Genomic DNA, 16,273 nt, shown 5'->3' with positions numbered 1-16,273 from the left:
CCAACATGACTAGGGGGTCTTCAACTTCCCCTTCTCCACAATCCGACATTTTGGTAACTATATGTACAATTCCCATGCTCACTGTACAATGAATTAAGGGGGATACACTTGGGAAAACCCACTCTGAGAGTTAGTATATACCCACTCATATTTACTATTAGTGGCTCACAATTCTGAGATTCACAATTATGGTACTAAAAGAAAACCCCAAAGTTCTGCACTTGGAGTTGGCATACCTGGTGACATAGTGGCAGCCATATCTTTTCAGCAGGTGTAGATTACTGCAATGGGTACCACTGATTATGGGAAATAAAACATGCATACACACACACAGTGTACCTTCTCTGATGCAGCACTGCTCATAAAAATCAACTGTAAATGCAAGCGAGGCCAATGGAGAATGTGCCATCAACCTAAATTCAACACTGAGTTAATCACAAAAGCTTAGAGCCACATTCTCATGTTTGTACATTATTGTTCTAAAATAGGTTGTTACAGATCACAAAATACAAGCGTGTAAGGTGTTTGGAGAAGCATTATAGAGAAAAAAATACAAGGGTGTAAGGTGTTTGGGAAGCATGCTAGCCCAAGCTAGGTTATCCATCTGAACTATTGTATTTACAGTTATGTCTGTTTTTCAAAGAAAAACATCCACAAAAATTAATTAAATGTATGTTTTATTACATTACCTTTAAGTTCTGCAGAAAAAAAAAAATCATAAATACTCCGGTTGTATGTTTAGGAGCAATGACACAGATAACTCAGTGCTTCAAATTTCATCAGAGAACCACAACACTAAGGAACGTTGGCAGTTTGTCACATGAGAAACTGAGAGTCATGGATTCAGTTATACCAGTCACTTTAATGTACAAAAGGCACTTCTTAAGAAACAAGACAATAAAAATGACGTCACTCCTTAATCTGCTATGTTGTGGTACTATTTGCCATCAGTTTCTTCAGTTTGTCAGAAGAATGAATAGTGTGGGTTGCATGAAGCCCTAGGCCAGGTCTGGGAATACTTCCTGTACAGGCTTATGGTAGTAGGTTTCTGAGAGTTTGAATTAAAAAAAGAGGTCCAATTCACTTTACATACTTTACAAGACTATGGCCCATTATAACAATCATTATCAGTGAGATCCGTTGTGCAATCTTCTCTACATGTCTGTTTGTTCAACCGCATTCTGTGATGTTCTCAAAGACAGCCAACTCCAGTCCAAATACTGAAATACAAAAAATATATTTTAGTAGTTCCACTCTATGGCTTACTCTCAAGTTTTGCATACAAAAGCTTTTTTTGGTGGTGAGTCCTCTCTGAAAATTATAAGCAACGTATTGGATATTTACTGAATTTTACAAGTTTATTTCTTTGAGTATTCAAATGATCACTTAGTTGCAAAATGACAAAGAAATTATCTCACTGCCAGCAAGCTCTGTTTACTTTTCTCCCCTCACTCTCACAATACAGACCTGGCTGTCTCCCCTTCACTCAGGTCTCCCCTCATTGCAACAAAATGAATACTTATCTTTTTGAACTACCCTTACCAGTCCATTTAACATCTGAATACCAAGAGGAGGAACTATGTAACTATTGTAACAGGTAGATTGTCCAAAATCTGTGCTGGGTGGATTAGGATTCAAACAACTTACTTTTCTCAGTCAGCTATGGAAGTTGATATCAGATGATGTGCATTTTCATATCTATGTACTGGAGTGGAGTAAGGGGACATACATTATTACTGTTACTGACACAGCACTTCACAGTACTAAACTAATGACAGCCAGTAAAATAAGATTTACCCTACATGGCTGAAGTCAACATATTTCACATCCAAAAGCTAAGCTTCGTGAAAGTGATTTCTTTCTTTCTTACTTAATTTTTCTAAACAATTATTTACAGACCTTTTTAGAGCCCAAAATCTGGTTAGTCACTTTGTTTTGTAAACATTTTAACTAGGCTAGCAATTTAAATTTACATTTACTTATATAGCAGAATTTGTTAGGCAGACTAGACGAAGAAACCCTTTTCAGCCATTTGCTAGAAAGTGTTTTCAGGAAGCTTAAGAAAATTAAAGTCAGAAGTGAAAAAAAAGTGAATACATACATATATATATATATATATATATATATATATATATATATATATATATATATACAAATACATATACACACACATGAAGTAAATAAAGGAAACAAGGATTCCAAATGACAGTAATGGTGGCCATTTAAAGTCCCAGGATACATCACAACTTCACAGCTAATCATCACACAATTAAGAAAGGTGCCCTTTTACTGTACAAGGGGCCATGAGACATATTGTATGTCACCTCCATAGCTAGCCTTGGACTTCGGAACGTTCTTCTATGCTCTTAGGGTACCAGCAATGTCTCTACACATCACAGTCCCTCAGATCCCCTTTTCTCCAAAAGACATCCTTTCATTGGGTCTCCAGGCTGCCTTCAACAGCTTTTTCCCTAAGGTTTGTATGATCATTGAGGACTCTGTCTGAGGCTGATGAGGAAATTTTTGAAGTCCCAGTTTCGGCTAGAGTCCTCCTCACCCCAGCTGTTAGGGGGTTGAGATCTGTCCCTTTCACCCCTCTATTAGTTCCTTCTTCACTGATCTGACCCTTGAATCTGGTGTCATTGGATCCGAGCATTTCCTGGGGAATACCAGTGTTGGAGCTGACACAGCAGGCATCTTTGACTCCAACAGTATCTCTTACTCAGTCAACTCTGATAGTGTTGGAATGAGTTGGATCCCAGAGCCAAGATGTTCATAATAGTGCCAGGGAGTGAGATCAACACTGAGACTCTTGGATATATCCCTTTCACTTGGCACTTTGGCATCTGACAACTTGGCTCTGGTGTCTGCTTCTCTGCTGAGCAAGAACAGGTGTCAGGCCATGCCTTTGACGGGATCTTTGGATCCCACATGGTTGGCTTCAGGACTGGTTTTATCTTTGGCTTTTGATGCTTTTGAAAGAGTTTTCCTCTAAATCGAAACAGCAGGTTTCCCTACCATGTTCAGAACTGTCTCAACTTCTGGTGACATCTTCAGCTCCTTTTCCTTCTGTTGCCACAGGACACCAGCTCCTGAAGGCCTCAAGAGAGTCCACATTGTGGGCTCCATATGTGCTTCCATGGAGCTTCTTACTGCAGAAGTACATAAGAAGCACACTAATAAAAGCAGGCACTTGGACTCCTCCTAGGAGTCCTTCACTGAGGATACTGATTTCGATTTAGTGAGGGTTCCCTAGATCCCCCACCCCCCCAAGAAGATAACTCCTTTGGAGACATTCTAGAGTTATTGAGATAACAGCGGGGTATGGTCCAATTATGCCCCCTTCCAGGAGGAATTGGTATTCCTTGAGGCCTGCGAGGATGGCCCGTCTATTACCAGGGTGGTTCCTTCTTATGACAAACTTGTGGACTTGGTTTCATGGCAGGCTTGAGAGGAACTAGGCCTGGTGGACCAATTTCCTGTAAGCCTCAGAAGATTTTTGTCTCCTATAGACAGGCAACATTGGTGCAAGGATTCAATGGAGGATTCCACTGTGATAGCAGTGGACGCAAAAAAGAATGTTCAGAAGACAGCTCAACTCAAATTTCGTCTACTAACCACTAGCATATTGGACTAACAGACTTTCCATATTTCTACACCCTTAACTTTCCCATCCTTCTAAGCATCTACTTGCATCTAATGTTCTGATCCTCATTTCTTACCTTACTCCTACCCGATGTATTGCAATCTACCACTTCACTTTTAGTACATGTTTTATTATTTTACCTACCTCTCTGTACTTATTTTGTATTTATTATTGCATCTAACTCTATGCACTTATTTAGTATTCAGTTATTATTAATGTGTGCTTTAATATTTGCTTTTTATCTTGTTCATGTAAATTGTCTTAACTTTCATGCATCATTTGGAGCTTTTTTCCCCTGCCTCCGCTGCAAATGGGTTCCTGACCCAGTCAGACTTTCCCGGTAAACAAACTGTCCACCCCCCCATAACAGGGAGTCCAGGATGCCGGATAGGTTCAGAAATAAGGTGCATGTTTCAATGACTTTTGCATTATGGCTGCTGCATTATTTAGCCCATTTAACATGCTTTCAGAGGGACTTGACCAAAGACTCCCCAAGTCTCTCTTTGGGTCCTCAACTGCAGTGTCCCATAAAACTGACAGTAGGCTGCCCTACAGTCTCTTTCTAATTTATCTATATGCCTACTGTCCAACGTAACTGATGTTGCGTCAAGAGCAGTGGGCTCTGGTATTTCTATATGCTGATATATCTGGATGAGTCTCTGTGATTTTTCAGACGCATCCTTCATCAGTGCCCCTTATAACAGGTCCACCCATTTTGGGCTTAATATGAAAAATTATTTCTAGTAGTGAGCAAGATGGCAAGACCCTATCTTCTGTCAGGATCCACTTCTTCACCCCCCCCCCCGAAGGACTTTTTGTAGGAACCAGAAGATTTGGTTCTGCAAATTGGATGGATTTACATTTGACACATTTGGAAATAGCCCCCCCCCCCCAAAAGGCAGGAAGGAGATAACAACAATGGGCATAACTCTTGCGGCAGAAGTGGTCAGCAGAATAAAGGGTTTTGAGGCCCCTTTGCTAAAAAACCCTTCCAGCTCTACTGAAGAGCTGCATGACTGCTGCACTCTGGAAGCAGTTGGGGGCACTTGTTTCTGTACCCCACAGCATGGACAGCCATCAGCCAAGATACGGATAATCATAACCAGAGGTTACATCATTCCCTTTCTTTTTCCTAGCCCCAACCTGAAAATACTTCCCAACATCCCCCCCCCTTAGACGAAGTTTGCAGCTCAGGAAATCAGAAAGCTGCTAGATAAGTGAGTCATCCAGAAGGTCCCACCAGACCAGAAGGGATCCAGAATCTTTTCATGATTATTTATGGTTCCAAAGAAAACTGGGTCTCTCTCACCCAACTTGATCTTTAGCTACATGAACCAGTATGTAAAACATATGCAATTCTGGATATTCACTGTTCAGTCATCCTTCTTGCATCTTCTGAGGAAGGATGACTGCATGTGTTTGGACCTTCAGGATGTGTATTATCACATGAAAATAACCAGGCGGTCTGAAGGTTCCTCCTCTTTTGGTTGGAAACCAGTCATATTTAGTTTAGGGCGCTACCCTTTGGTTTCACCACAGCCCTCGGGTGTTCACCAAATGTATGGCTGTGGCTCCAGCTCATTTCAAACTGCAAGGATTCTGGATGTTCCCATATTTTTTAAACACCTTTACAATTACATAAAAGCAATTAAATTGTATTAACAAGTTCACATTTACAAACATTATACTTCACATATTTATACCATGTAACCTAAGCAACATTAGTCAATTCCTGCCTTCATCTTTATTAAACCATCACTTACAACATAGGCAATCATACATTTATATAAATGAAAACAAACCACACTGAAACAATCCTAGTTGCAACATTTCGCATCACAAACCATACCGACACACTTCCAGTTGCAAACATTATACATCACTTAAAATCTAGCCAATCATTTTCAGTCAAACATTACATAGTGGGTGTTCCCACGTTTAGATGACTGGCTCATAACTGCTGCCACCAGGAATCTCCTAGTCCAAGTCAGAGATACCTTTCTCCAGGTTTGCAATCAACTAAGAATCATAACCAATGTGGCAAAGTCTAATCTAGCACTGGTTCAGATGATAGAATTCAAAGGGTCTCACCTGGATAAGACTTTACAAATAGCCAGACTCCCAAAGTCAAATCATGAGTCCCTGGCAACAGGCATCAACTTTCTGCCAGCAGAAACCTTCCAGGGTCCACAGCAACCTATATAACACTCTTCTCTCATGCTAGGTTTTACAAGACTTGCATTACAGTTGACCGTTGCAGTTCATAGGACGATACTAGGCTATTGGCCCGGAGGCCCTTATAAGCCTAGCCAAGATTTTCACCCATGTTCCGACAAAGTCAGCACCCGTTTTCCCTGTCCAGCAGGGACACAGGTGGGATCCCAGGGGTATATTTTCAGTTTCCCAGCCAGTCGTCCAGGTTACTCTTAAAGAGGGCTAGTGAGGTACTCTGCTTGACATGAACAGGAAGTCTATTTCACAGATGGGGGAGTCGTTGGGACACATTTTTCCCACCAACAAGTTCTATTAATGTCACAGACCAGGTTGAGACCTTACATGTGGGTTGCGCGAGTGGAGTTTGACTTGCGGAGATGCAGCAACTCCATCAAGGCCGAGTCTGAGACTGCCTTGTATGCCAGACACAGGTCACCTCTGAGTAGTCTGTATGAGACTGAGTAGAGGGACAGGGCTTTTAGCCTATCTGTATAGGATAGGTGTTTGAGACCCTGGATTTTCCTGGTCAGGAACCTCTGTGGTCTCTCCAACTACTACATGTGCTTGGCAAGGTACATGCTGAATGGGGCACTGTACTCTATAATGGGTCTGAAAAGTGAGCAATACAGGGATTTTATGACTTCCTTATTCCTGGATGAAATACCCTTACTTATGTGGTGGGCCTTGTAGAAAGCCTTCTGTATAACAGAGGCAACGTGGTGGTCAAATGTCAAGTTGCTATCAACTTGGGTGCCCAGGTCCCTCATGACTGACTGCATGCTTAGTACATTGTTGTTATTGTGATAATTAGTGGGGACACCATTTTCCCCAAAGGGGATAATTATGTACTACTTGGCATCCAGCTTGAGGCCATGCTTCTGGCACAAATCATTAATTTGGTTAAGGCCCTCTTGGAGGATGTTCACATCACTAGGGAAATTTATGACCGTGCCCATCTTGCAGTCATTTGCAAATTTGGTCAGCCACAGACCACTGGTTTCAGCTTGCACCTTAGAACAGTATATACCAAACAGTAGAGGTGCCAAGACCAATCCTTGGGGTACACCGCTTATTACGGGTCTACAACTAGATGTGGCTTCCCCTATTTTGACTGAGTCGGTTCCATCAGTGAGCCACTTAGCTACCCATCTGATAACATATGGGTTGATGCCTAGCTGGGAGAGTTTATCTATTATGTCAGAGTAGGGAATAGTGTCGAAGGCTTTGGCTAGGTCAAGGCAGGTGGCACGCACTGTCTTGCCCTCATTCATGCTTTTGGTGACTATTTCAAAGAAGGCAAATAAGTTTAACAGGCATGATCTCCCTTTGACAAAACCAAACTGTGTGGGATTAAGTGTCTGGAGGATGCCAATGTCTTCGTTTATAAGGTCCATTATATGCATTCCATGGCCTTGCAAGTCAGGCTAGTTAGGCTGATGGGCCTATAATTGCTTGGGTCTGTAGACACTCCACCTATGTGCAGAGGGATGACAGTGGCTGTCCTCCATTCTGCTGGGATGAATAAGGAGCCTAGTGGTGCTGAGAGCTCTTGCTTGAGTTCATGTAGGACACAGCCAGGGGATGTTGTCGGGTCCCATGGAGGCTGTATTTTTTGCCTTTGAGAGGGCATTAATAACCTGCTCCCTGGTGATGAGGGGAGGGGGGCAGGTGCTGTGGATGTCCTGGTTTACTGATGGGGGGACAGGGGGTGAAGTTTTCTCTGAATTTGTCTGCCAGCAGATTGGCTATATCTATGGCATTTGTGTATGTGGTATTCTTGACCATCACTTGAATGGTCTATGTTATTCCAACATATGCATTTCCACATTTATCTCATTAAGATATGCAGGCAACAGGTTGAGTAATGGTTAGACTCTCATCTAGTCTCTCTGCATTGTCCCTTTATTCTACTGCCCCCTCAGGCCAAAATGACTATCAAAGCTTCCCTGCTATGATAGATCAGTGGTCTGGTACACCAACAAGCTGGGGGGAAATGCATACACCCATTATGTTGAGAAGCCATAAGGGTTTGAAAGTGGGCGATGATTTCCCAGTGTTTCCTGGTTAGAATGCACATCCCAGCAAAAGCTTATGTGCTGTTAGACATGCTAAGCAGGTGCATTTTCCTGCTTCGTGAGTGGTCTCTCAAACAAGACATGGCTGCCCAGATCTTCAGCCACCGGGGACATCTTTGCTGCAAACTGTCCAACTGCAGCAACTACTTTGCACTGATTCCTAAGGACGGAGCATCACCAAGGGATGCCTTGGTCCACATACATCCTCCGGGTCTCCTACATGCTTATTGACTCACTCCATTCATACCAAAATGTCTTTAGAAAGCTATGTGGTGCAGGTCCACTGTGATCCTCATTGCTCCTTTTTGGCCTCAGCAGGTATGGTTCCCCTTTCTTTGGCCTCACTTGATACACCCTCCTTGGGTGCTGGAACCCCTTCCAGACCTCATTTTTCATTCATCTGACAAGCTTCAGCCAAACACAGCAGCCTTGAAATTAACCGCATGGTTTCCCAAGTTCTGATAATGGACTGAAAGTCCAGGCTTTTCTCCCATGTCTTTCATATCCTAACATTCTCTCAGAAACCCTCTACTAGAAAGGTTTAAAGAACTAAGTGGAAAAGATTTTCTGTGTGTTCTTCCTCCTGGGATTTGGATCCCCTTTCAGCCCAACTTTACTTCTATTTCGGACTTTCTAGCTAACCTATATCAAGAAAGAGCTAGTTGTCTGTTATCAAGTTTCAAATGGCTGCCATCTATAATTGTCATGTAGAACAGGACCATACTTCTATTGCTTCATTTAAATTATTAACAGCTTTTTAAAGGGTACCTTTCTCCTTAGACCTCCTTTAAGGGACACTGTTGCATTTTACACTATTAGTCCAAGCTTTCACAAAACTCCCCTTTGAATCTGCTGTCACTGCAGAGCTACAGTATCTTTCTATGGAAATACTTTTTTCAGGTAGAAGTCATCTCCACTCAAAGGATTTCATAGCTCCAAGCTTTAGCTTCTTAACCACTTTACTTCATATTTCATGAAGACAGTGTGACAGTTTGAACTAACCCTGCCTTCTTTCCCAAAGTGGCTTCAGATTTCCTATGTAATCATACCATTAACTTGGCAGTTTTCTTTCTAAATTTCTCAGAGGGGTAAACTCTGCATTTGTTGAATGTTCAGCACCAACTGAGATTCTATCTTCATCGTACTAAAACCTTTATGAAAACAGACCAGCTCTTTATCTCCTCTCCTGTCAAAGTGGGAATGGTGTTTCTAAGGACTCCCCTTCCAGGTTGTTATCCAAGTGTATTTCCTTTTTGTACAACGTAAAATGATTATCACTGCCTTAGAATCCTAAAGCACATTCTACTGCAGCAGTGGCTACTTCCACGGGGTTCTCATTTATTTGCGTTTGATTACTGAGATACACTGTCTGTGCATTGCCCCTTTATTGTGGAGGCCTAGGGAGAAAAGCATATATATATATATATATATATATATATATATATATATATATATATATATATATATAAGCGGTAAGGTACCAGACATTTAAGGAATGGAGGAGGAGTGCTAACGTACTTCATGGGAGAGAAAAATAATGCTTTTACAAAGCAGGAAAGGTGGATAGGGATAATGAAGTTAGGATAAGGTATAGTTTGGTGGTGCTGCTGATAGGTGTGAAATTGGGATGGTAGAGTAAGGAGAGGGAAAGTCAGAGAGGAGGAATGAGAGAGAAGACAGGTGGTAGATTATAAGAAGGAAGAAGTGGAGTAAAGGAATATACACACTGAGTATTTGGAATAGTAATGGGAATGGGATGATACTGATGACATCTGTGCTGCAGCCATATGGCCACTGTGCATATGTTCACATCCCATTACAAACTGGATTTGCAGTCCGAGTCTAGGGCTTTATTTGGTTTCACCATTCTCCAGAATATCCTTCCATGAGACTTCCCATAGTTTAAGGAAGCTAGGGGACTCTTGTCCCATCAGTTGAGGATTGATGGAAGAAACTACATCGGATAAGAAAGTTATGTACTTACTTTAATGCTAGATCCATGTTGTCTTCTTCAGTCCTCCTTAACTTTCCCTCCCAATTTTCCCTTGCCAGATTGTTACTGTTCTTGTGTTCCCAACTGACCACAATGACCTTCCAGGAGCCTTGTGTTGCTCTGCGTATCTGACTGTATTCTCCTCCTTATGCTCATGTCCATATGCTTGTTTTATTAACAAGGGACTTTGCTGTGTTAGGCAGGGACATTTGGTAGTGAGTTGGCAAAAGTGAATTATGTGTAGGGTGAGGAGTCTATGTCTTGGATTCAAATGTCTAATTCTATTGGGACTGGATCTGATAACCTGTCAGTTGATGATGACAGAAGAAAACCACATGGATCTAGAGTTACTGTAAGTACATAACTTTTGTTTATACATAGCAGCAGCATACATTTATCAACATTCTGCTTTAAGTAAGAAGACATACTCAACAGTTTTTCTCCGTGGTCATCAAAGAATGTTGCTATTTGCAAATATCTCATTTGGTTGGGCAAACTGCAAAATAAGCTAACAAAATTCAGTCAACACTCCTTGCATTAAATTACTTTTTCAAGCATCAAAAAACAAAATATAACTTTAATCATTCGAAATATAGCAAGTAAAGTGTGTCCACTGTCTTCCTGTTGGATACATAAAAGGTCCACTCGGGTTGTGGGATATATAAAGTTATGATTGTGTCCTCGCTCATAACAGCATTATTGTGTGTTTGAGACAGGGATGCCAAGAAATTTACCTCTTCTCATTCCACTCATCTTTTTTAGTTTGATCCTTATTATTTATTAAACAGGTTCCCAAACTGTGTGCCGTGGCTCCCCTTAGCAGCTGATTGTAGGTAAGTGAATGCTTGTATGAGTGTGTGTGTCAGTCTGCGTGTGAGTGAATGCGTGCATGAAAGCAAAAGAGTCTGTGTGTGTGAGAGAAATCAGGAGAGTGAGAGTGATGTGCGAGTGAATGCAGGAATGAATGAAGAAGTATGTGTATGTGTGTGTGTGTGTGTGTGTGTGTGTGTGTGTGTGTGTGTGTGTGTGTGTGTGTGTGTGTGTGTGTGTGTGTGTGTGTGTGTGTGTGTGTGTGTGTGTGACAGAGAGAGAGAGAGAGACCGGGAGAGTGAATGCAGCAGTGGGTGTGATATCGGGAGAGTGAGAGCGGTGTGTGAGTGAATGCAGGAATTAATCAAGAAGTGGGTGTGAGATCGGGAGAGTGAGATCGATGTGTGAGTGAATGCAGGAATGAATGAAGAAGTGGGTGTGAGATCGGGAGAGTGAGATTGATGTGTGAGTGAATGAAGAAGTGGGTGTGAGATTGGAAGTGTGAGATCGATGTGTGAGTGAATGCAGGTATGAATGAGGAAGTGGCTGTGTGTGTGAGATTGGGAGAGTGAGAGCAAAGTGTGAATGAATGCAGGTATGAATGAGGAGGTAACTGTGTGTGTGTTTAATAAGGAGAGAGAGAGAGCGATGTTTGAGTGAATGCAGATATGAATGAGGAAGCGACTGTGTGAGTGTGATTGAATGTCCAGATTTTTGCCTCATATTTTTGGTGTGTTCCTCTTACAATCTGTACTTTTCTGGCTAATAATTGAGGATTGAAGTCATTAAATAATGACAAACATTTGAGTTTAAGACTCCACATCCTTCAGAGAATTAATACTAATGCAAAACCTATTATTCTATCAACTTTCTAAGTTTGTAAGAGCAATATTTAAAATCTGTCCCTATCTGTCCCCCCATCATTTTAGGCTTTGTCCAGAGTTTTTGCTCTACAACCCTGGCTAAAACGGAGAGGTGTCACTGTTCCACACACTAACAATAGTAATGATGGTGTGATTAGACTAATGTTCACCTATAGTAACAACATCCATGGGGTCTGTGACATAGTTAGGAAGACCTGGAAGATTCTATTAACAGATGAGAAGTTAAGGAAGGTCACAGGTGATCAGCCCAATTTTGAGTTTAGAAGAAATAGAAACCTGAAGGCTATCTTGGGTAATGAGGGTATGGAAGGCTCCAAACAGGTAATGGTCAGTATAGGGACCAGAAAATGTGGGGCTTGTAAAGCATGTGGTAGTTTGAACAGGGACTCTAGTTTTACACATCCAGTTACAGGAAGGGTTTACCACTTTGGGGCTAACGCCAACTGTAACACCATGAATTTGGTTCACCTCGCCACATGTCAGAGATGCAAGCAAGACTAACTGTAAATTCAAAACTAGGATTCTGAACCACTTATCTTCTCTAAGGATACGGAATGAGCACAATGCCTTGTTTAGGCACATTTCCAATAATGAGGGACATTATTCCTTGTTTATGGCTATTTGGATAGTCAGAAAAGGGTTTAGTGGGGGTGATATAATAAATGATACAGAATTAGAAGAAACAAAATGGATACTGGAATTGACAGCACATAGGTATCCTGGGCTCAATGATGTGGTCTCTTTAAAACCTGCTCTTAAAAAAACAGCGGGTACAATACTAGTATATGATTGGTTGCCACTTCTTTTAAGAACAGATGTTATGAATGTTGCTTTTATCTGAAGAAGGGCACAGCCCGAAAGCGCTCATCTTGTATACATTGCTGTTTTATCATTCCTGGTTATTAAATATTGGAATCCAGTGGTGGTTGCTGCTCTCACATCAGTTGGCCCAACTAGGGAAGGGTCACATTTCGGGTTATCTCAGAAAGGAGCAATTAAAGGATTCAGTGTTGGACGGACATGGCAATTGAGGTGAACAGACAGACAGCTGATTAGGGTCAGGTGGGACATGAGAGTGAAGGTTAAAACAAACATTTTTGCTGTCATTACTTTTCTTAGAACAAGAATTTTCAGTGATTCTCAATGTTATTGCATGTGTCTTGATCCTTTCTTTTCTGCTATATCAAGAGTCAAGCCTGCACAGCTAAAAAGTAAACAGAATTTCATCAGTTACCCAAATTGCTGAGATCTCCTGCAAATAGTTATTTAATACTTCGTGTTACAATGTAAGCATAGTGCATTTAGTTTAAAAATGTGTGTGTTGGAGGTGACCTATCAGTTGTGAGATCCATAATTCCAAGTGTCATAGATACAAAAAATTATGTAATCTCAAAATAAATGCAGTAAATGTCAAACCGTCCCATAATACAATTAAAGGTGAAACTTTCTCGTGACCAACAACTGGAACCATATACTTTCTTAAGAAACAAATTACCCTCTTACATTCCCTCAAACACTTTTGGAAAGATGTTAACCTATTTATGGGAATAAAATCTCCCATTGATACTCTGTGCATGTCTTCCCCGCGGTCGAGTGGCATTTGAAAGACATGTGTGAATGGTCGTGCCTTTGTTGAAGGTTGGGTGTTGGGCTGGCACCTCGGCACCGTAAAAATCTACTGCCAATCATTAGCGGACCAGAGTTCTGCTGTGGCGACTCCTATCTGGGAAAAGCTGAAAGAAGAAGTCTAAAAATATCATTCATTTTGGTGCAGCAAAACTTTTTCCAGAAGATTTCCTTAAAGAATTTAGCAATCTCCCATCAATAAACTCCATAACTCCCACAGATCATGCATTACCCACTCGACTCCCATTCACTTCAAATGCATACATCCCAACAATTCTCTATTCTACTTGAAAATATTCCCACTGAACATCCCTCCTGCACCTGACAACATAAACCCTTGGTTTATATAGCACTATGGAGAGCATCTATGTCTTTATCTCACTCGCACAAAACATCATGCCACAGATTGGGAAAAATGCTCTAATTAAACCCCCTCCAAAAGCAAACCAACCCAAAATATACCTCTCACTTCCTTCCAATATCCGTCTTTCCAATTCTAGACAAAACTTTTTCTTTCACAAGAAACATTTTTATTAAATTATCATGTGTGACACAGACAATCTTACATTTATATAAATGAAAATAAATCATAGTGGCACAATCTCCATTGCAAACATTATACCTTACAAACCGTGCCAACACAACTGTAGCTGCAAGCATTATACATTATTTTTAATATATCCAGTCACTGTCAGTCAACCATTGCATAGATCATTCAAATCAAATCCTGCCTTCTTTTAAACATTGTTCCTACTCTGCATGTAGTGGTCCCACATTTCCCATTTTTTCCTGTGTAACTTACTCCTACCTTTCTCTAAAGATCCCAGTTCCAGTTGTTTTAACTCTGTTACAATCTTTGTTACTTGATTTAGACTTTGATTTCCATTTTGTACTTATTGCTTTTTTAGCGGCCTTCATAATTAGACTCAGCAAGGCCTTACTATGCAATTCTGGACAAACTTCTTGAAAAGACTGACTACACCCAACTATCCCCTCTATATCCAGTAGTACCACCTACTCTGCCCCAAACACATGGATTCTGACCTGGATGAAGTACTATGACAGCACTCTGTTCCCTAATGGATGACAACCTGCTATACTCTGACAGAATCCTCCTTATAGGTGCCCTATTTATAGGCCTGACAAAGACATCTCACCTTAATGACCACCATCTTTTCCAAACCAAATTGAAATTGATATCAGTCCAGATGCAACTCCCTGGTTTAAAAATGTCCACAATGACAGACACTTCAGAGTTAAATAGGATCCTCCCATTCAGAATCTACACTTATGGTGTAAGGTGTACAACAAAATTCTATTCTTAACCCCTCCTCTTCTACATATTCATTAAAAAAAACTTTGTTGTGACTTTCCTCATCTCCTACCTATTCTCTATGCTCATGACACGGTCATTTACCAATCAGGTCAGTCTCACAAAAATGTTCAATGCCAACTCCAGTCAAACTTGCATGAGATCCACCAACAGCTCAAACTGCTTCTCAGACCCACCAAGACTGAAACTATGCTTTTTGAAACTCCACAGAAAATTCACCAAGCACCTGACTCTATCTTTGACCTACACAACCATTCAACAGAGACAACCACCACCTTCAAATACCAATGGCTTGAGCAGTCACTAAACTTCCATTTCCACATATACAAAGTGAGAGCCAAAGTAAACTCCTTCCTCTTCTGGGCCAAAAAGATCCCCCTTTTTAATCCCAAAACAGCCAGAGCAGCCATTGGCAAAGGAGTTCTTCTCTCTCAACTTGAACTTCGGCCACAATTTTTGCTTCTGCCTCCAAGAAAAACATTGCCACACTCCAGACTGTCTCTAACAGCATCTACCAATTCATTACAAAGTCACCTGTCTGTGAACATCCCAAATATCTATCCATAAAAAAGATCTAACCTACTTTTAGGATTACAGTTCTACAAACTCCATACCTTTATTCCCCTTTCAGATAGGCTTCATAAAAAATCCTCCTCACACAAGCTGACACGACTCACAAGCCACACCAGCTCTCATTACTCCTGGAACTAAACTCCATAAAAATGCACATGCTTTCTCCTCTCAGGTATCTAGTCATTGGCAAGCTCTCCCCATTCACAAGAAGAAAATCAACACTTATTCCAAATTCAGAATTCAGCTCAAAAAGCACTTCTTCATCCAAGCCAAATGCTCATGTTTCAACAGAGGACATATCAACTAACCTATCTCCTTTCCGATTCTCTTCTCCTGTCTCAAGATTTACTGGAGATTGACCCACTTTAGAAACTAATGCATATATTGTACATTGCACTCTGCTTGTTCACTAGAATGCATATATGCATATATAATATATATATATATATATATAATGCATATATGCATTTTTATGTAATTATTCTGAACTACTTTGTTACTCCGGTGGTGCAGTGGTCCGTTGTCGCCTCACAGCAAGAGGTTCTCCCGTTTGATTCTTGGGTGGAGCGCCTTCTGTGTGGAGTCTGCATGTCCTTCCCGCGGTTGAGTGACATTCGAAGACATGTGTGAATGGGTGTGCCTTCGTTGAAGGTTGGGTGTTGAGCTGGCACCTCTGCAACGTAAAAATCGGCTAATCATTAGTGGACCGGAGTTCCGCTGTGGCGACCCCTAACAGGGAAAAGTTGAAAGAAGAAGTCTGAACTACTCTGTTACTGTCTAGATTTCTGTATTTTTTGTTTGTGAATGGGCTAAGCTTGAAATTGTTCAATGTTGATTAGTGCACTGCTCTAGTACACAAATATAAATAAAGTATGAAGTGCCCTGAACCTCCCCTGACATGGAGGGGCTGTCCCCCCCATAGCCCAGCTATTTATATATACATAAAAACTGCTCACAGTAAGGGGAATATTGCACAATACTACAACCTTGGACATGATCTACAGCCTCACTCTTCTAAGGACCAAAATTACAGCACTCTTAATTTCAACAGGCACCCATCTGAGAAGCGTTTGTCCAGGCCCTCCAATGAAATCTGAATCTGCTCAGCCAGACAATCTG

The 16,273-nt window shown here is 41.2% G+C and overlaps 1 protein-coding gene across 2 annotated transcripts in view; it reads right to left on the bottom strand.

The window, feature by feature from the left end:
- Positions 1–701: 701 nt before the first annotated feature.
- The window catches only part of IKBKB (inhibitor of nuclear factor kappa B kinase subunit beta), a 1,482,168-nt gene continuing 1,466,596 nt past the window's right edge, over positions 702–16,273 (bottom strand). For both annotated transcript variants that reach the window (XM_044082985.1, XM_044082984.1), the window contains one exon: positions 702–1,220. In XM_044082985.1, the coding sequence (XP_043938920.1) occupies positions 1,155–1,220 (66 nt within the window). In that variant the 3' untranslated portion in view covers positions 702–1,154. The remainder of the gene's footprint in view (positions 1,221–16,273) is intronic.

This window comes from Protopterus annectens, chromosome 9.part0, assembly GCF_019279795.1.
Source record: "Protopterus annectens isolate FY-2018-M chromosome 9.part0, PAN1.0, whole genome shotgun sequence".
Classification (NCBI taxonomy): Eukaryota; Metazoa; Chordata; order Ceratodontiformes; family Protopteridae; genus Protopterus; species Protopterus annectens.
The sequence above is the reverse complement of the archived record's forward strand: the minus strand, read 5'-3'. Positions and strand labels throughout refer to the sequence as shown.